Raw genomic sequence first — 22,404 nt, 5'->3', positions numbered from 1 at the left:
TCTATACTCTTTGTGTGCATGATGGTAGTTGGTGGACAATACATGAATGCATAAGGACATCCTGTAGGTTGAGCAACAACCCCAGGAGCCAGCAAAATTAGCATGAAATTTACGTCACTTGGTGGTGTTTGCCTGAGGGATATCTTGGCACTGGTTACATGGAGGGACGTTTATCACAGTTCATCTACACATGCTACCACATTGCTTTGATACAAAGCTGGTTGAAAATCGGCAAGGTATCCCTTTAACCCTGCAACTAAAGAGTGTTGTACTGAAGTCTGGAGAGACATATTTCAGGTAAAGAAGCAGAGTAAAAAAAACTTCAGTCAGGTATAACCTTTCCCTTCAAATCCAAATTTGGGTGACTCCAGGTGGATTCAGCCTTGCCAAGACTTTTACAAGCTAGATGTCCAAATTTTGTAGTCACTGTTAGATTGCCAGGTAACCAGCGGAGACTCCAGGAAGAAAATGCGACTCGTCCAGCAAGGTACAGCTCCTAACTCCCCACATAGAGCTCACTGTTTACACCTGTTCCCAGTCTCTATGCTAAGCTCAGCTAATCGCCTCTTGAATCTGATTCAAAATTTAACATGAGAGCGGTAACCAATCCTGTCATGTAACTCGAAGCAAATAATTACATTTCTTAAAATTTCAAATTCTTATTGTAACATTATTTTTTGCTACATAATGTTAGAATGGAAACAGGCATCTTTTTTTATTTAAGTCATCATTTTAAAGTAAATGTTGATTGTGCAATATAACAGCTATAATATGACACCATTGGCACTGTGATTTATTCCCAATAAGCCTTGCTTTCACTGTTGCACAGGGTACAATCTCCTAGGAAACAAAGGCTCAATTAATGGCACATAGGAAGTGTGTCAACCCTCGCACAACCAAAACAGGAAGGGGATAGCGCTTGTGTTTTCTCCTATCCTTACCAAAAAGTGTAACAGTTCTTCGCATGTATTATCCAAGGGGTTTCCCACACATTTTTACAGTCGCAATTAACACACCTGCACACAAAACATATTTTCTGGTTTTGGAGTTGGACCGTTCTTTAGGAGCCCTATCAGAATATATATATATACCATTCAGTATTTTTTCGCACCACAGTGTCTGAGCACAGAGTGTACTCACGGTAGAGACGGAGCAGCAGAACGTCAGGTACATTGAAAGGAAGCTGAAATGGCGGACGGCAGAACAACAGCCGTAAATGTCTAAACTGCAGTAGCTGCTCGGCTCTGAGGAAAATGGAAACTGATCCAGTTCCCTTTGCAACAGCAATGCCAACAATACTACCACTTGAAAGTTGTCTGTTTCCACTTTAAATCCTATCTAGATTATTTGGTGCAGGTTTCTCAAGTTTTTTTTCTCCATGAAATAGATACATTTGCACATGAATTACAGTAAAAAGTATGCGTGAATGGTTTCTGTCTGCCTTTTTCAAGATCTAGGACCAACAGGGAGGCCCCCTGCTCATGCTAGTCATCAGCTCCTCAAAAGACGCTTTTTACATTGGACCTGTCATGAAAACCAATAACAAGGTCACATCAACAGTCTGTTGGAAAAAATAACAAGACAGTCTGACTAGTGACGGGTGTTACGACCCAAAATGCACGGCTTACTGCAAGAGGTCTGCTGTTGGGTGAAACGGAGAAGAGCAAAAAGAGTTTACCACCATGCTGAGCATAAAATGACTGCATTGTTTTCCCCTCTAATACTCCATCCTTCTATCTCTGTTCTCTTTTGTGTAATGACGGAACCATTCCTCTTGTCTCTGCTGGGGAGTAATTACTCATCTATTTTGCATTAGCTAAAGCCTGCATGCCTGCAGAACTCACAATATAAGAATCCCCTCTAAGACTCAGGGTGATGGGTACAATATCTACTGTTTCTCACACACTTCAGATGTGCATCTGCACACTGATTACACAACTCATTTATTAGCACATAGAGTACATGCAAACTGTATCACATACAACATGAGATCAAGCCTTTAGGGACTCTTGATAAATTGATGATGTCAATACGGTTCTCAACATGTAAACACACTCTACACACAGCTGGGATTCAAATTCATCGAAATCAACAAACATGTCAGCCAGAGGCGTTCCTACAGAAGCACACTGGTGCAGCAGCTCATCGTAATACAGCCTCTGCATTCAGGAAATTGATTCCCCGAAACTTGTATCATACATCAGTGGAGCGTGAAACATGTTGCGTGATCCTAATGAACATGGACTGTATTTGATATCCAAACACACAGGAAACGCTCTGTAGATCCAAAGATCTCCAGGGTTTTCTGACATTGATGATGCCAAACAGAGTGTTTACCAGAATGGAAATGTGTGTGTGTGTGTGTGTGTGTGTGTGTGTGTGTGTGTGTGTGTGTGTGTGTGTGTGTGTGTGTTTTGCTTGTCACCATGGTTCACTGGCTGTACGTCCATGTGGAGACCAGAGAAGCCTCACACACATGCATACGCCTGCCTCAGAGGGAATAGACACAAGTGACCTGTGCTGAACGGCTCACTGCTCTCGCACTTCCTAATTTCTACCCTCCACTGCGTTCTCTCCCTGTGAGGAGATTTACAGAGCAACAGAGCATTTGAACTCCTTTGGATATTTTCTGCAATTTTTAGAATATCCCCAAATAATAATGAGACTTTCGCATTATGTGAAAACAAAACTAAAAAGTTAATTATAATATCATCCAGTCTAATCCCAGTTCAGACAAGCCTTACGAAATTGGCTTTCATTCTGCGTGACAGTCACACAAGTGTGAAATAGGCCAACAAATGACGGCAAAGAACTTGTGGTGAGTCAGTCCAATCTAAAACTCTTTGAAATAGAGGGGGAAGAAAATGCAAAGATATTGTTGAAGCAAAATTAAGCGGGTAATCAGATCATATAAGGGGCGGTTATGCAATTTTCTTTGGTAAACTGAAACCCTTTTATGGGTATATCATAGCTCAGAAACTGTTCAAAAGGAGCCAGCTGTTCATTCAGGTTTTGCATGTGTTGCTATTGCTTATTGTGCTCATTGCTGCCGTGTTTTTTTGCACTGCATCTCTCCAAAATCATTTGTCAATGAAACAGTGTTGGCAGTACTGTAAAGCCTTTGTCTTTTGATTTTGTGTAGGTGTTAGATAGCAACTGCTCATCCTTCTATATTTATTCCAAACAAACCACTGTTGCTGCTGCCAGAAAAGGAAAAGCCTTCACTTCCTGTGCACCAGACGATCCCTGTAAAGACTTACCAGACGCTGACTGTTTATAACAGCAATTCTGAAAGCCTCAGATCATAAACTGTGGGTACACGACTAATCACTATAAAGTAATTTTTAAGTAGAAAGTCATGACAGTATGACAGTTATCCAGCATAAACAATACCAGGACCCTGGAACTGAAGCAGATAAATGGAATTCAGATATCGTTAACTGTATTATTTACACCTGTGCTCTTTCTACTGTGACTTGTTAAATGTCTTTCCTGGAAAAAGGTCCTTAGGCTTATACATATAACAAAGGTTTCATCATTAACACTGATAGCATTTACTTTTTCATTGCATAAAAGCTGACTACATTTTAAAGCCAATAAAACTGCATTAATTTAATTTTTAATCTTAATAAACATTTTCATGTAGCATCACTTTCTATATTTACTGTGAGCTGCTACTAACCATTCCCTCAAAGTTAAGCTCCAACTTAAGCTTCATAATGAGAATACAGTATATATATCAGTTTGTTAAATGTATTAAATATGAAGAAACACCTTAAACACTGGGTAGAAAACGTAACAATGTTGTACAAGCCCACATGTGTTTGAAGGCAGCATGTGTCCACAATCACTCCCTATGTGCTGGTGCATTATTTCACCATTCTGAGTGTCCTAATTGTTCTTACCCCCAGAACAACACATTCTCATCTCAAGTCATCACATCGTGCTGCTTTGCAGGCGACTTCCACGTCTACATGTGACGCTTTAGGTATCCTTCATCTCTGCTCTTTACATTCCAGGATATAAGGATGAAAGGAGGCACGTGGTAAGGTGTAGAAAAACACATCACATTCAGACAGGAAGCAAACACTAGACTCCAGCATGAAAGTCCAACGTTTGTTTGACCCATCCACTGCCCCACCCACTCACCCTTTTGGCACCCTCGCGCTCCTTATGTGAAGTCGTTACCGGCAGTGTTTCAACCTGACACAGACCAGCTGCGTTCTCAAGTAACGCCATCCTGCTGCATTTCATGCAGGCACAACAGGTGCCATTCTACTATCTGACAACGGACAATAACATTGTGACCGCCTCTGTCCAGCCATGTTCTCACCTGACGCCGTCCAGCAGCATTTCATTTGGCATCGTAAACTGATGCCAAAAGTCCTGTCAAGGCATTGCTATTTTACGGGTTCAGAATGAGAACAGGCTGCCCAGAAAGTATGACAGCAAAGCAAAAAAAAATAAACAGTCTATTGCATGTATACTGATTTTTAATATAAATCCTTTAATGCAAAGCTTTGCCCTTGATGTCAAAATGATTAATGGGACTGCCTAAAATGGTAGTAAGCCATAAACCCAATCCAGCCCAAGTAACCCACAGGTGATATCATAAGCTATACAGTCGATGAATATGACAACAGCCTGCCACTGGCCAGCACCAGAGGCTCATCACTTTTTCATGTTAGATATAGCACATCTGTAATTTTGTTTTTTTTTTCCATGCAAGTTTACTTTTGTGCCAATTAAGAAAAAAAAGTAGTGGGATACATACTAATATCGTTAGTCCTATGCCACCGACATCCATCTCTCTCATCTTTATCTTCCTCTTACCCCCCCTCACACTCTCTCTCTCTCCCCCGTGGTTATCACTGCCCTGCCACTGTGATCACTCCCGCAGTATCTCACTCTGTGCACAGCTGTGGTGTGAGTGTGTGTGTGTCTGTGTGAATAATGGTACATTTGCATGTGCGCATGTGTATACAGTATGCCATTTTCCATGTGCTTGTTTATAATAACTTTGACTGTATTTGTGCGTGTGTGTCTGTGTGTAAAACACAATTAAAGCATTCAGACACCTTCTTTCTCTGTCTCCTTCCATGTGTATCCAGGCTTGCGTGAACCTCAGCCTAAACAGTGACACCACACACCATCTTAACAGCCCCCTGTGTGTGTGTGTTTGTGTGTGTGTGTGTGTGTGTGTGTGTGTGTGTGAATGCCATTGCAACTTCTCACATTGCCTGAGAACAAGTGTAAACACACGTGTCCACCAGGCTCATGCAGACATCAGCAAGCACAGCGAGCTTTATTGCGTGTTATCAATGCGCCAAGCAAGTGCCAACATTACACGCCCTCTCATCACCTCCTGAACGGAGCCTTTATGTTCTAAGTGCTCTTAATCACTAATGCGAAGTGCACTTAAAACACTCCCTAATGACTTGATGCCGCTCACTCCAAATCCTCAAGTGTCAAAGCAGCTATTAGATACAGTATGGTGCCCGAGTGTGAAGTGCTGCAGCCCTCCATGAACAATCGAGATCTGCAGGGAAGCGTTCCTGCGCACAATTCCAATATCGCCATGTGTTTCTGCACATGAGCACAGGCTGCTGTGGTTAAATAATCAACCAGTTGATGCGGGGGTGAGGGGGGAGATTGGCAGGAGGTCTGTCTTTCAAGAAGGATTAAGTCTACAGCAAGTATCCACCCAGAGAAAGCGCCCCTCAGTAAAACCCTTGTGTCTGTGCTGCTTCTGACCACGGCCTCCAATCCCCATAAATAGTGTGTAAACAGGAATCATTTTCCAGATCAATAAAATACAAAAGATTTCAGAAGGGAAGTCCTTGTTCGTCTCAGATCTGTTTAAGAGCTGGAACAATTACTCAATTAAATGATTAGTCGATCAACAGGGAAATACCTGCTACTATTTCAATAATAGACTAAATAGACTAACTAGACTTTACCCAGAAAAAATATGCAACATTTCAGCTCCTGATTTTCCAAAAATTTGCTTTTTTTTCTTTGTCTTATCCTGGCAAACTCAACAAAATTTTTAATTTTTTTTCATTTAGAAAATTATTGTCAATTACAACACTTTTTTAAAATTGTTTTACTGATGATGAACAAAAAAATTATTTACAAAGTAATTTCAAAAAAATGCTACCACACTATGCAGTCCACTGAATATGCATTTTTATTTGATCCATTAAAAAGGGGGTGTAAAGTCATGATTGACAACTGCCATTGTCTTGTAATTGAGTCAGACAGGTACGCGGGCTGGATACTGTACAGACTGGCTCCAAATGACATCATGATCGCAAGATGGCAGCGGCCATATCAGGGATATTTAGGCTTCTTTTTAGTACATTGGGAGGAACTGGAGACATGTCATCCATCCTGGAATACAGTCTAGGGTTTTCAAGAGGAACAAAAACAGTTGAACAGATGGCTTTACTGGTTGGTTTATAAATCAGCAACTCAGCCATTCATGAGAAAAAAATGAAGTTGGTAAGTTGTGAAAATTCTTTTGGCTGATGTCTTTTATTTCTATTTGCTAATAATGCTGCTAGAGATGATGGTAAAATGATAAATAAGCTATGAATAAATGGATGTTGGGCCAAATTCTCTGCAGCCCTCTCCCAGAGGGTAGATGGCCGATGGTAAACAAGATCTCTCAGAACATAACTAATGAAGCCTGAATCCAGAGAGAATCTCTCTCCTCCGTGACTGCTGTGTCCGTCCCCGCACTTAACTAAAGGGCATCTTAACAGATAGAAAGTTTTATATATGAATGTGTAAAGTCTTTTTGGCCAAAACAGGTGCCATCAATTCTGTGGAAACATTTCCCTGGCTGCAACGTCTCTGGAAAAGAAATCTCAGCCACTATGTATGCTAATTCTGCCTGTCACAAGTCTGAATGCCATTATCGCAGGGGTCAGATGCTTTCAAAACACACACAGGTGCACTGTGCAGGAAGGCGGACAGCAATATATGCCAACGGAGGCGGCGTATGCCTCATGTGGTGAGGACAATGGGGCGGGTTTACTGTAATCTGCCATTTAGTTGAGATTCACACCTCACAGGTGGATGGAGATAATATTGTGACCGAGACTTTTCAGCTCATCACAGCCATTCAGAGCTGTCAGGTTGAACGCATGCAGACACAGGATCTGAAGGTTCTTCATCCTACGAGCGCATTCCAGGCTGACGGGAGGTTGAACCAGTGTGTGTGTGTGTGTGTGTGTGTGTGTGTGTGTGTGTGTGTGTGTGTGTTTTCCACAATCAGGCCTGAAAGCTCCTAAAGTAGTTCCATGTAGCAACTCCGACTCTACACAAATGTCAGAAGCTCCTTCTCAGCAAGGAATTTAAATCCATTTTTTCTTCCTGCCAGCTCCTCTCCCTCCTTCCTCCTCTCTTTCCTCCTCTGTGAATCTTCATGTAACCCAGCGTTCCCTTTTGTATCGGCAATGACTTAATTCGCTTTCCACAGACATCGTTTTGTACTGTTGCTGCGGGGGGACGGTGGAAGGTTAAGTGCGCGCTGTAGCATTCAGAGCACAATGTATCCCATTGAAATCTCTCCTTCAGGAAAAAAAAGAAACAACCTTTAACATTAGAGCTGCTACATTATAGCCGCAGTTTGACATTTCTTTGAAACTACTCCATCATCTAAATCATCACTTATCTCTTAGTTTTGCACTCTTGTATGGAGTGCTCTCTGATCTTCTTCTCTCTACCTCATCTGCAGTCTGTCCAGGTTTGTGTATCAACCAGGATAAAGTGTTAAAAGGGAGATAAGTGGTGTTATATTTTCTACTTGCTGCTTGGTGTTAGACATATACATTAAGGTGTTACTGGAGCCTGAGGGATACAGTTTAGCAGATCACTGATATTCTCATATCTGTATTTATGTTGGCTGATAACAATAAACTGCAGCATAGAAATGCAAAAGATGTGGAATACAGACATAGTTTGGCCATTATATAGCTGTAATCTAACAGAGTTTTTACAGTTTAACTTAGCATGGGCATGAATGTCTGAGCTGATGGCAACTGGTTGGCAATCTACAGTATTTAATGACTGTCAAGACAACACACTAAAAATCATAAATGTTGTGGCTGCTGGTTAAGCAAGAAAAAAGGTTGGGAGACAGTGTTACTTTTTTTCTTGTATGTGTCTGATAAGAGCTGATCAGATCAATGGATGAGAAGAGCCAAGGAACCAATACACTGCATGGAGTTATATAATTAAACAATTCACCCATTTCAAACGGTAAAAACATGTATATGTCGCAGAGGCAGAAGAAGAAAAAGAGGAAGAAGAATAACCATAACACCCACATTTCTGTATTAATACTGTCAGCTCCATAAGCACCATTGCTGTTATAAGCACTGCTATGCACCTCTATGTTTGCTTGTGTCTCCACAGTGTGAGCCGTGTGCTTATATCTCAGGTTTCACAATGATTATTATTATTCATAATCCTGAATAATAATTCATGATTCAGATCTGCTTCACAATGTAACAGTCTCTTTCTTGGCTCATGGTGCAGCCTTAGACCAAGTTTCGTGAAATTCAGACCTGTAGTTTTTCTGTTATTCTGCTAGCAAGCAAAGAAAGAAACAAATTCACAAATAACACCGAAACACAACTTCAGTGGCGGTGGTAGTAACAACCAAATCATTGATTACTTTTGAGATCATCTGTCCATGCTGTAATGAAGCTCAAAACAGGTGAATTTAAAGCGACTTCTGAGTGTCATTAAAACAAATTGTAAATAATGCCTCGGGGTAACCTTTCAACAGTGCTGACACATAAAGCGTGGCTCATCTTTCTCTACCCTGCAGCTACACAGTGGCCTGTGACCATTACAGCAGCCATTAGCTGTGTCAGGAGATGAGAGCTCATTTGGCCTGCATCAGAGGGGAGAGTTATGGAGGGGCCTGACTGATCCTCCACCCTCCCTTATTAGCCCTGATGTTAGCATGGCTATGTTAAGCACAGGCCTGATGTGAGAGCTCAGGCATGAAGGGTGACAAAAGAAAATTATTTTGGGGGATTTAGGCTGATATAAGAAAGAGAAGAGACTCATTTTGATGCTCAGTGATAACTTTATCAAATACTTGTCTTTGTTGGTTGGTTTAGGTTTTTACTATTTTCCAACTTTCTTCTTTCTGACTGGTTTTGAGAGAATGGCTTGATAGAGCCCCGTTATAGTAACCAGAGTTCAAGCCCCTACCTTTAAATTTCACATCAATGGAATGTGTATGCATGCGTATCATGTCAAGACTTTTAAAAAAAAGTCTCTATATCCTAAACTCAAGAGGGAGTCAGCCATGATAAATTATCTGTGTAATTCTTGTACTATTTATTTATTTAGTTATTCATGCCATTTACAGGTGTCATACTGAAGCAAAATCCATCTAGAGCTTTAACCCCATTGGCTTCATGTCCACATTTATCATTCAAAACTAATTTTGACAATGTAAGCATCATGCAAAATCCTGCTAGCTCTAGCAGAGATAACATAAACAGAATGCAGGTACCAAAAGAGGAGGAAAGAGTGATGTTACTCTGGACAGATGAGCAGCAGCAAGTTGACTCTATTAGACAACAGGGGCAAGAAGATGAGGCCGCTGCTGAGGACGCCAGACATGACAACCTCCAAGCAGGAGATACTGCCACTGCTGTGTCTTTAACTACAGGTTTATGTTGCAAGCACACAATATGTTTGTGTGTCGTGTTAAATCCCACTTTACTGCTAAGCGTAACGAGGGTTCATTTTAAACAGTGAGTCAAATATATGTCTACATATGCACCTTTTAACTACCTACTAAAAGAAGAAAAAACACACTAAAGGCAATAAAACACCAAGTTGACATCCTAGAACTAGCGGCGATAAAAGCCCCCTGCTGTCTCACGTCACCATGTCTCAGCCAAAAAGTTGCAGAGGAACACACCAAAACAATAAGCATGTTTGATCTGCACCTGCCTAAAAGGAGATAGCCCTCCATACCAGCAGACAGCAGCAGTCAGTAATAGTCATTCAGAACTGGAAACCCGACAGCCCTATCTGAGCCAGCTAATGCTAGTTAGCCAATTAGCACCTTAACAATAAATACTGAAAAGAACAAAGCAAATTTTACTGTGCGCCAGTGAACAATGACAAAAACGATCAGGAAACATTTCTGTTAAGAGCTCAAAAGATAAACAATCTTACCTCATGTAAAAAGTTTGCTTTCAACTCACTCTCTTCTAACTTTAGCTTTTTGTTTACGAGCTATGGGCTCCATAGCCGCCACTGCCGATTCAACACGCTGAATTGGCCAAAAAAAGCCGGCCAGAGTTGACAAGGGCCGACCGTTGGCTTGGCGTGTAACAGCCTTAAATGAAACATTTGCACCTTTTTCTTCCCTTTACAACTATAATATGCTATCAAAATCTATTTGAAATTAATGCATTGAGCTTAATATTTTACTTGCGGAGGTTGTAACATCAAATTAAGCTGAGAAGTAAAAAAGGACTGAGGCAACAGCACGTCAAGGGTGTGAGAGAAAGAAAGAGATGTGAGAGGATGTAAAGAGAGAGAAAACCGGAGAGCCAGTATGTTCCAGACAGTGTGAGACGGATCAAAGACAAACAAGAGCACGGGAGTGAGTCGTTTATCCGCTTTTACGATCTCTTAACATATCGGTGCGGAGAGTGATGGCGAGATTGAAATGGAGGAAGCGGGGAATTCATGGGAATGCGTTTAACCTCTAGGCTGTGCATTCATCTGCGCTCCGGAGAGGAGACCCACTGAATTAAATCACATCTCATATCCTTGAGCAGAGCGATGGAAGGAGTCGACGGGCTCGGGCTGCCCGGCAACAGCAAACTCTCCTCTCCAAACTGACCTGTTCTCAAAACGCAGCTTTCCTTTGCCTGTTACTCCTCCTAAATCTTCTCCTCTCCTTTCTTTTCCTTGACTTTTCTCTCAAAAGTAACGGTCAATTGCATAACAGAAAGTTAAGCGTATGCATCCCTTTTTTTTGGAGAAACCCAAAGTATGATTACTTCCTTAAAAAAAAGCATCAGATCAGTACATGTCCACCCAGTAAATTGACTTTCACATCAGAAAGGATATACTTGGACTATGGCTATTTTTTTTTTTTTTTTAAATGACAGATATCTCATTTTGCTCTATTTCACTGAGTCAGTGGACGAGAAAATAAGAGGACTTTGTTCTGATTCAATCTATTTGGAACCACTTTGCAAGCACATTATCCCTTCACTGCAGAAGATGTACGGTGCCAGATAACACAGATCTATTCTGCTGCACCTCAGTCCGCTTCATTCCCTTAGCCGACGCAGTGGAAATATGGCTTTTCTATCCTCCGTGTTTTACAAAGACAACAATGCAGCCTCCATTAGTGTTTGTTAGGTTAAAGGAGGTCCATAAATTAATGGAAACGCCTCCACACGATGTTGTTGTTTATTTGCCACCAGAGATAATGCAAATCGAAGGAGCTGCAAAGGCCAGATATGATGGAAAATATTGTTTTAGTAGCTCTCTCTCTATGGGACTCTATCAAAGGCATTGGTTTAGAAAATTGTACCTCTCAGGGTTCCTGCGCTCCGTCATCTGTTTTCACGTGTTTGAATAACCTTTCATTTAAACTGTGCTGGTTTTGCCTTTCTGTATTGTCTCAGTCATTTTTCTGAATGTCTTGTCTGTATACTCATGTCAGATTTACTGTATGAGTGTGACTGTTGTTTTTAATAATTTGTGTTCTGTTTTCTTCATGCTAATCCTACCAGAAAGCTTTCCAGTGAGTTGTACTTGTCTTACTGAATAAAGGTGATGAAGATAAACGAATGCTGATGATAAATGTGTCTTACTGTCATGTGTTGGTGTTGTTTCTTTCAACACGATGACTCAAACATCAAGTCAATCAACAGTAAAATCATAATAAAAACTCAGACTAAACTAGATGACTAAACTTTCAGACCTTTCAAACTTTAACTCTCTAGTTGCTTTAGTGCTTATGACGGGAGCAAAGGAGGAAGAAAGGTGACGTAGTATAAAAAGCAAGCCCGATTAAGCAGGTCAGGGTTGATGGATGGGTCAAACAAACAGGACTCTGACCCAGGAGACAGCTGTTTGTGTCCCATGTAAAACCAGAAGTCAAAGTTGACTTAAACCGATGTATCAGATGTGACTTGTAACATATTTCACTTTTATCATGTCAAAATTTTATATACTCAACATAAATTACAAAAAAACCTATTGAATCTCAAGATTAAATTGCCCTTTTACTATAGAGCTGCTACAAAGTCCCTTCTTTACACCGTCTTTGCAGTTTTTTTATACAGAACCAAACAGCGGCAGCATCATGCCGCTCCAGTGTGTAATTTAAGACAGCATGCTGGCATCATGGAAGCAAAAGAGGCATGACGAGAGTGAAGTCTAACACAACAGTATCTGCCTCTTCTGTGACATATAACAGATGCTTTGGAAGCCCTTTCTAAACCATAACAATGGCAAAATATGACAACAATTGTTTATCACTGATGTTATACAGTGGCTGATCTTTTCCTCTGCTCAGAGGGTAAGCAGGTCCCGAATCACATTGTTGTTTCAATTTGCAGACATTTTCAGCTGCTGTTTTTCCTCTTTGAGTTAGCCACTTCTTTCTATCATCAGCTTCTTAAATCTCCCGCTGTAGGTAACACGCATAACACAACATCAAAATGTCACTCCCATTCTGTCCCTTTTACATAGACATCAATTCGTTGCTGTTGCTTCCTCCATTGCTGGCACAAAAGCGAGACAACTCTGTCCCCCCTATCCGCAATCTTACCATTTGTGCAGAACGGCAAGGCAGCATAACACCACGGTATTACCACCTTGAAAAGGCTGTGCAAAAAAGGTTAATATTGACAGTGAATGTTCATGAAAAACCTCTCTGCTAGAATGCTGAAGTCTAGCATAGTTGGAGCTTTACCCAAACGTGTTGGGTTTATAGCTTTTCTACATGCTCACGCTCAAAGGTGGGGTGAAAAGCCAGCCTCATACAGAGGGGAGAGACTCAATATCCTTTAAATATGAGGACAAGAGCACATTTTCAGACAGTCTCACCGGTAAGATATATGTGACCCGCCACCTGAAACTCAGCAACAAGTCGGCCCAACACAAGTCATGTAAACAAAGAAAAATCCATTTTTTTTTAATTAGTGATTTTCATTTTTTTGCAGAATATGCAAGCTGAAATCAAAAAGAAGCCATTCCATACTTCAAATAACAGTATTGGGGTCTTAAAACCAAAAACTTTGTATGTGAATTTGGGTTGTTTTAGGGGAAAAGCCAGTTCCCTTTTGGGGGTGTGGTGATACCGCAGTAAATTAGCATACTGGCTTTCTTTGGCTATTCATGTGCTTTTGTTCCTTTTTTCGGCATATCAGCTGCACGTTAAAAAGGAACCACATAGCTACTTGAGCAGCCGCTCCTGCATTTAAAGTAGGCTAGTACCTGTTACTGCTGTGTGGAAGCTGTGTGTGTTTTCATCATTGGATGAAGATGGAGCAGGAAAAACGCATTGCAGAAGAACTGAAGCAGGGCTGTTATAGCGCAAATCTTTGGCAGTAATTCTTCAAGAAGCCAGATCTTCTGGTCATGCTGACGCCGAATCACTTCTGATTCTGAACCCGAACTAGAGGATGAAACTGAAAAAATCTACAAGAGCAAAATGCTACGGACGAAGAAAGGAGAATTCTCTCCTCAGGACACAGTCGTGTAGCCGCAAACTTTCTCCTGAGCTTATGTGCAACGTACAGATGGATTCTTTAGTGGCCAAAAGAGAGTGGCAGGACATGAGAATGAATGGACACCCTGAGGTGAACAGGCGTACAGTAGTTACTCCTGAGATGACAACATCCACCAAGAAACCTGCGGCGAACTTGTTATCTGATCGGAGGCAATGAAGTCTGCAGGAATACTTTTCAGTTTCTTATAGATAACGTAACGTAGATAACTTGGACATTAATGTAAACTCACTCTATGTCACGTACAAAGTCACATACAGGGATTACAAAATGTTTTTCATGCTAGAAACTATCTTTTAATAATCCACTGTGAGTTTCATTAATGGTCAAGTTATCCAGCTAGCTAGCTCAGTATTGTCGTTTTGAAAAATGCAATGATACGCACATCGAAACTGTGAGCATCTGCTATTAATTTGAATAACACACCAACCTGATAATGTGAATAATGTGTGAATGACACAACCATGGGTACATGAATAAAGTATTGACTGTCCTGTGGGCTAACGGATGTCACTGATAGCTAGTCTGGTTGGATTTATGTAAATGTGATGCAAATGAGCAGCCACTGTTACCTGGCTCCCCAGGTAGGTAAGCATCTTTCAGAATCTTTGAGGCTGGATTTCTCACAAAACTAGTTTGAGGAGCGCCTACATTAAAATGGCCACATCTTCTTCAAATATTTTCAGATTTCCATATGTTAGACATCGTTGGAAAGCTTAGAAAATACACTTTCAGAATCTGTAAATAACTAAAAATGTCCCTCTGGCAGCTTGTTCCTGGTTTTTCCATGGCTGGACACATATCCAGTGAGTTGGACTTACTTGCTTGAAAATAATAATAATAATAATTTAAAGAACCCTGCCGTCTTTCTCACGGCTGCACAGCTGGACAACCACAGTGGGAAGTGGGTGTGAAAGTAGGATTGTTGGTTTTGGAAAGTTATGAAAATGTCAGGTACAGTATGGTGTCTGTAAGTGCAATGATGCACACACATATACTGATATTCTGGAAATAATGGCTTGAGCATCAGTATCAGGACATACTTAGATATGGTTTGTAGTTTGTTTGTAGTACCCCACATTCAACCTTAACATATGAAGCCACAAACTGTCTTACCTGAAGGATCTTGCACCTCTCAGAGTCGCAGTCGATGTCCTCACAGGGATGAAACATGCCCAGTGTCACACAGTTCAGCAGGATCACCAACATGGACGCTCGCTCGAACCATGTGGAGAACAACAGTTAAGGAATATAACAAAGAAAGATGATAACAGCTTGCAGGCACATGACAACTCAAGAGGCTTACAGTAACAACAACAAGCAAAAACAATCTCTGTGCTCTCTCCAGTGACCTCATTATCTCATTCAAATGTATAAACTCTGAGAAAGTGATGCACGTTTATCTCTTCCACTCCAATTCACTATCAGAAATGTTTTTGAGAGAAGAAATGAGCCTTTAGAGGAATGTGGGAAGTAGGAAATCCCACCTGTGGCTGTTCTGAGTGGCAGTCATTGTTCCTATTTCACCCTGTTATCTAAAAATCTGTTTGAAAAGCGTGTTGGAAAACGTTCAGTGTTAGCAAGGGCGCTGCTAAGGCAGCTTACAGAGACTGTGTTAGGCAAAAAAACAAAAACAGAGGCATATGCTTAGAAACTGTAAGGCTGACTGAGAGGAGAATGAAGTATCAGGCTTAAGAGTTAGCGAATGTGAAGACATCCTGATGCATAGTGCATGACTTTTATTGACCACAGGGTCGAGTGGGCATTCCTAATGTGGTTAGGTTAAATGCCAGGCTGGGCTATGTGACACCAATCAATGATGAGATCAAACACAGATTAGGCCGCCACTGCCACAATATGTGCCGTCAGATAATGTGGGCTGCATCCACATACACATACACACACACATTATATAGACTGCTACTGCTTCCACAGTCAGCACCCTGCTTCCAGCCTGGCTAACAATGTTAGACAGAAGAGACTCTTTGTCATCCAAGTGTATGTGTGTTTGTGTGTGTGTGTGTGTGTGTGTAAGCTCAGAGGAAAACGGTGCTTTTCATCTGTGAACCTGTGTGTGTAAAAGGGTGCACACAGGCTGTGAGGACAAACGACCTGTCCGTCTTTTATCGCATTTGCCGCCACTTGCTCATTCATCCTGCTGACCCATAATGCAGCTGGGTCAGCATGGCCCCAGAGCTGAGACACAAAAAAATTGAGTGCAGGACAACTGTGAAAGCCAGATTTTTTCAACTTTCTTCCTTTATGTTGGTCAAAGCTGCCACCCCAGGCTGGAGTTTCAAAGTAGAATACCAGACAATCTGATAAAAGCTGACAAAACAGATCTGTAGGCGAGAGCTAAACACTGAGAATCCCAAATATCTCAGGTGGCTTTGGAGATGGCAATTTTAGGGCTGTTTCTTCTTTAACAAAAAAAGAATCATATTCTTAAAGGAGTACTTTCTCTGCTGGAAGGACGCTATTTTCACAAAACTTGGCTGTGAAATCGGTGCAACATGACCAGAGACAAAGAGCTGTGGTGCTCACTTTTGCTCAAAACCTACAACTACCAGCGTGCACTGAACCACAGCCGACCAATAAATGCTCTCACTAGTGGGTGAAGTAATGCCAGTTGCTCATCCGAAAAACAATATGACAGCTGGCTGGCAACGAACAATCTTGTATTACAGTTAAACAGTAAGCTAAAATATGTATCTGAAAACATTTGAGGCAAGACACAGGCAACACATATTTCAAAACACAGAAAATAGCATGGTGTCCACTTCCTGTTCACAAATTCTCATGTCACATTTAAACAATGCATTAAAATATGCACTGTGCATAGTGCACAAAAATGTAGAAATACAATCTATAATTAGAGCAACAGCCTTAGAGGCAGCGAAAATTTGAGTTTGAGAGAGAGAGAGAGAGAGAGAGAGAGGCAGCTCCTTCTCTTGATCTGCTTCTATATTCTTTGTGTCTATAGTGGCGGGTATACAAAAATGTAGACATAGAATCTGTAGTTAGAGCAACAGTCTAGAGGCAACGGAAATTTGAGTTAGAGAGAGAGAGATGCAGCCTTTTCTCTGGATCCGCTTCTATGCTCTTTGTGTTCATGGTGGTGGGTATTCAAAAATGCTGAAGTATAATCTGCAGTTAGGCAACAGCCCTACAGGCAGCGGCATGTTGAAGTTGAGAGAGAGTGAGAGAGGTGTCTCTCTTGATCCGCTAATATTGTCTTTGTGTCCATGGTGGCAGCAGACATTTCAAAATAAGTAAGTACAATCTGTAGTTCGAACAACTATCAATTGTCAGTGAAAAAAGAAGCATTTTTAGAGGACTTAAATTGACAATGCAAACATGCCCTGAGAGTTTACATTCCAGCCTGTTTCACCACTGCCGCCTGCGGTCCTCGCACTCAGTACTGGACCATTTTCAAAAATAGTTTTTCCTGTTAGTCACTTAGACACAAAAACATGGTAAAAATAAGATCCAGCTTGAAAAAAACAGACCTGATCCTGTAAGTTTTGGATCGTGACAGTAAGCAAACTACTGCCTTTTGCATTAAAGTCAGAGTGCATCCACCAACTTCCAAAACTTTGCTTTATAGCGTGCAAAAGAAAAGACACTTCTCACTGCATCAGCTATGAACGTCGACACTGGATATGAATCATGTCCTGCAGAATCACCCAATTTGAGAGTAGTTGTAAGGGATACCGGGCTGGAATGTGATACTCTGTGGTAGTTCCTATATAGTATTGACCAGGAATATTGAATAATAGATGCAGGCTGGAGGAAAGTTGAGTCCGTGACCACAAGGCTCCTCAGTAGCATGAGTTGGGTAATGATGGTTGTGTCTGGAAGGCAGCACAGGATTATGTCACACACCGGAGGATGCACAGAAAGTTGTCTGAGTCCAAAGGGATGCAATTAAAAAGATCAGTCGGTATGGAGAGTGGGATCATTAAACAGGAAACAAAAGCTCAGACACTCTGGCCTGTTGTTTGAGAGCAGTGGCAATGAAAGTTTTAGGGAGAGCAAACTGTTGTTGACATGCAGCAGCAGTGTCGACAAAAGTTCACTGCCAAGGACTGGGAAGGTGGGGCTAATTAAAAATAATGAGCTGCATGTGTTGCCTTTGTAATCATCAACTTCTATTATAGCTAAACACAATGTTATTTTAGTTCAGTAAAGTTTCACTTGATCATTTCTTCAGCAACTATAAACTGACTGATTTACTGTATGTTGTTTCTAAACTGGTTTGTTTAAGCAATTATATTTCCTTCTCCATCAGAAATAATTCATGAGCATGGCATTTTTGATTACATGTTCTAATATATAACAAGATCTATTCTATAATCCATAACATGCTTACCATAACACAGAGAAGTTTTAAAAGAAAACAGCAAAATGACTACATTTCATGCCATGCTTTACAGTCTGCTGGTTTGTGTGTGCGACTGCTTTAAACTCAAAGGAGGCCTTTGTTATGGAAGCAAATAGGAGCCCTAAGTATATGAATTTTAACAGACACTGAATACTTAATATTGACATTTTAACACTACTGAATTCATAGCATTTAAGTATTTTACTTTGAAAACCATGTAACCTATCAGAATTTATTTGTTCTGAATTCACCTTAGTGAAAGGCTGATTTTGTTTTTCTGTGATTTTTTTTTTTGTTTAATTTTTTTAATGTTCACAAATGAAGATCCAAAATTTCATATGATGCTATTTGGACTTCTTCAACTTGAATTTTTAGATCTTAATAGTAGGCATTGTAAAATACAAGTATTCAAATTCATCCTTTGAAGCTGCATGTTAATAAATTTCATATTTTAATTTCAAAAAGGTGAATTCGGAACAAATACATTTAGATACATGATTTTGAAAGAGAAACATTTCATTGCCACAAATTCAGTGGTGTTAAAAATTTTTGTTTAAATCCAAATTCTTATGTCTCTTTTGCTTCCACACTCTGTTCCCCTTTTCCTAAAACTTCACATGCTTGTGGTGTTTGATAGATAATAATAGATAGACAACATCACAGGTCACTGAAAACTCTTTCTTCAAAGTCCCGTTTGCAAAACAAGACGAGTTTAATAAGCAGACCTTGTACTTCATATAATTGGCCCCTAAAAAATGAACACAAATATGAACAGCGTCACAGAATTTGCTGATATTGCCAGGGTTACAAATAGAATTTTAAGACTTCATAGAGTAATTGGTCTCTTCCTAATTCATGGTAGCAAAACAAATCTTTGATTTGACACTAAAAATGTATTCAGAACCTGTAAATTCGACTGATGTCTGGACCACAATAGCATCAAAAGTTGTCCTCATTACGGAGGACTGCACAGGTCAGCATGAATACTCTCACAACAACATACAAAGAAAACAAGATGTACAAGCACAACTACAGTACCTAGGAGACAACGGAAACAATTCCCACTTTATGTGTTGCACAAAGGAAGCCAGGTTTTCTTTACTTTAGTGTCAGGATCCGTGTTGGTGAGATTTCCATGAGAAAATCGTCTTGCCTCTCAACACCTTGAACAAGACGCCAAAAACTCTCTGCAATCATTCCTAATCACTGGATGGGCGTTTTTGCACTCAGCTTTCTGAACAATGTTACCAAAGACAGTCATCACAGTGAACTGCTGACATAAATACTGATGCTGAGGCTGAGGATCATTAGCGTCTGCTGCTGTGGACAGAGGGCTTGTCTGAAGACATTACATAGTCCATTATTTAGCAAAGCTGGTATCTTGCAAAGGTAACAATCAAGAGACAGACAGGTTGGGATTTAGGGAGAAGGACAATTTGCCAGGCAGGTTGAGTGACTGGTACAAAGACTAACAAGTCAAAAAAACTTAAGTGGGACTATATATTCTGAAGAGGAAAAACAATAATCTTCCTCTCGGAATACCAAGGAATAAACAACACAGTTTCAGAGGAAGACAACTCTATTGTGTACCCGTCCCCGTTAGGTAACATATCTGTATGATGCTAGCAGCACTGTCAATGTGTGTGCGGGCGGACTATCACTAACTGTTCTCGGCAAAGAGCTCACACTCCTGCAGCATTATTCTTCAAGGGATGGGAAGGCGGAGAGACTGTGTGGTGCGTAACACAAAGCCTTTATTTTCGTATTGAAAGATGCACTTTGCTTTTTGTTTCAATTACTTTTTTTTGACATGTTGACATGTCTGATTTGACAGATTATGTCAGAGCATTAAATTTGAATTATTTGGCAAAAAGCCCTGTAAAAAAACGAAGTATGCTAGGGAGATTTTCTGATGTACTTTGGAAAAAAAGAATGACATTAGAAGAGTCAGAACTGTTCTTTCTTTTTGTTATGTTAACTTTAGTGAGTCAGAATGATAAATTATCCATCTTTGCTCACTAAATCCTTATCTATAATCAATATATCTTTTATTAATAATGGATCACATGCCTTAACTATGGAAGCGGTCACTCCTTTTGACTTAATCTTGCACTTGATAGTGGGTGCAGACTGCTTATGAGCTGAAATCAAGGTGAAAAACAAAATTAGTGAACCAAAGAGGGGAAAAAAGAGATCACAGACTTACAGAAAAAGTAGATTACAGTCTCTTGCTTGAACAGACAAGGCTAGAAAACATATTTTAAAAGGACAATGAATAAAGTACTGTAAAGTTGGCAGCTTCACTCCCTGCCTTTGGGCACAGGTGCATAAAGCAGACATGTTTTACTGATGCACTTCAGACCCTGTCGACAAAAGAAGTTTATGAAATGTAATGTTTATTGGAAGTCTTACATAAAAGTAATTTATTAGCAGAAAGAAATCAAGGAGACGGCAATGGAGAAGGCCTGGGCAGAAGGATGGAGACAAAGCAACACATTAAATATGAATAATCTGACTAATTCGATCAATAACTCTTCCTCTCCTGCCCTCGTTCTCTTCCTCTGTCTCCCCAGCTGGTGGGCTATAATTAAACAATAAGGAGAGAGTGTTTGCAGTGTTCTGCCTTTGGTGCACACACACACACACACACACACACACACACATACACACCTTCATGGTGTCAGCATATAAACAAGCGGTGACGCCCTGAGGGATGGATTCAATTAGAGGAAAGATACACAAGGATATGCTCTGTCAAAACTCTGAAAGCAAGAAGCGTGCACTTAACACGCACACGCAGCGCACACACGCAAACACACATGTATGCACACAAATGAGTACATGCACACACATACTCACACAACAACGCTTTCATCAAAGAGGCAACATTATCAAACTCATCAGCACCTCAAAAAGTATCCTGTGTTCTGCTCTCATGGGTTCTTTCAGCTTTTTCCCCTTCTTTCACACACATACACGCACATGCACACACACACACACACACACACACACGCACACACACAGTTTAAGTCCCTTTCTTCTTGTCTAATGAAGGGAACACAATATGCAAGCCGTTATGTCCTCCCCTGCCTCACACCGCTGATTCACTCTGATTCTGTCCACTAATGATCTGACACCAGACAGCAGGACACAAACAACAAAGAGGAGAAACAGTGTGTGTGTGTGTGTATATTTATATATATGTGCAAGTGTGGCTCCAGAGGAAGAAATAAAGTAACATATTCAAAAGAGCAAAGTTTGGAGTTTGAAAAAGTTTCATCTCTCCAGCTCTTGTTTCTTTCATGAGAGAACATGGAATGAATCCTCAGCAGCGAGAGATGAGGTGCGTACACATTCCGAAGGCCGATCGATACGGACGAGCCTCTCTGAATAGATATTATTCATTGTGTTTACTATAACTCACACAGAACATGGTTCTGCATTTTCACACACATTCTTGGCTCTTCATACGCTCTTTTCTCCAAATCCATATCTCTCACCAAGGGGCTGTGCATGATATGGTACTACAGCTGCATAAGGAGCTGCTGTAAATATTTGGCACCAGCACTTTAGCCATCTAGAATATGATTTGTTGTGGAAATGATCAAGTCTACACTTGTTGCACATTAGTGAGTACATTTTGATTAAGAAATATGTCTTGAAACTTGAATTACTGCCTTGCTGTTGTACGCCTCTGTGCACCAGTTCTATACAATCAGCCTTGTTTCAAGGTGTGCAGCTAAGATGAGTGTCACCTATTCAGTATCTGACCAAATTTTTCAATGCTACATACAATGCTAAGTAATGGCCAGAAAAGTGTTTTTCTATAACATAATAGTGTCACAGTTGACCTTTAACCACCTGGATAAGAAATGTTAGCGCATCATAATTATATTTTATAAGACATTAGTGTGAAATTTTAGCAAACGAATTCTTAAATTATGGCCAAAAGCAGGTTTTATGAGGTCACTATGACCTTCACCTTTGCCCACCAAATTCTTACGAATTTATTTCTAGTCCAAATGGATGTAGGGCCAAGATTGACAAATTTCCCTCAAAACAGTCCCTTCCTTTCTTCAAATATTGCGATCACAAGAATGAGACAGATGCAAGGTCACAGTGATCTTGACCTTTGACCACTCAATCCTAAGCAGTTCAATGTTATGTCTCAGTATGTTTGTGTCAAATTTGGAGAAATTCCCACAAGGTATTTGAAAGATA

At 40.5% G+C, this 22,404-nt stretch overlaps 1 protein-coding gene across 1 annotated transcript in view; it reads right to left on the bottom strand.

Annotated features, from left to right (window-relative positions):
• Positions 1–15,008, bottom strand: part of cacna1g (calcium channel, voltage-dependent, T type, alpha 1G subunit) — a 190,942-nt gene extending 175,934 nt beyond the window's left edge. The window contains exon 1 of the mRNA XM_042508301.1: positions 14,916–15,008. Within this exon, the coding sequence (XP_042364235.1) occupies positions 14,916–15,008 (93 nt within the window). The remainder of the gene's footprint in view (positions 1–14,915) is intronic.
• Positions 15,009–22,404: the final 7,396 nt, after the last annotated feature.

This window comes from Plectropomus leopardus, chromosome 19 (genome assembly GCF_008729295.1).
Source record: "Plectropomus leopardus isolate mb chromosome 19, YSFRI_Pleo_2.0, whole genome shotgun sequence".
Lineage (NCBI taxonomy): Eukaryota > Metazoa > Chordata > Actinopteri > Perciformes > Serranidae > Plectropomus > Plectropomus leopardus.
This window is presented reverse-complemented; position numbering and strand designations above follow the sequence as displayed.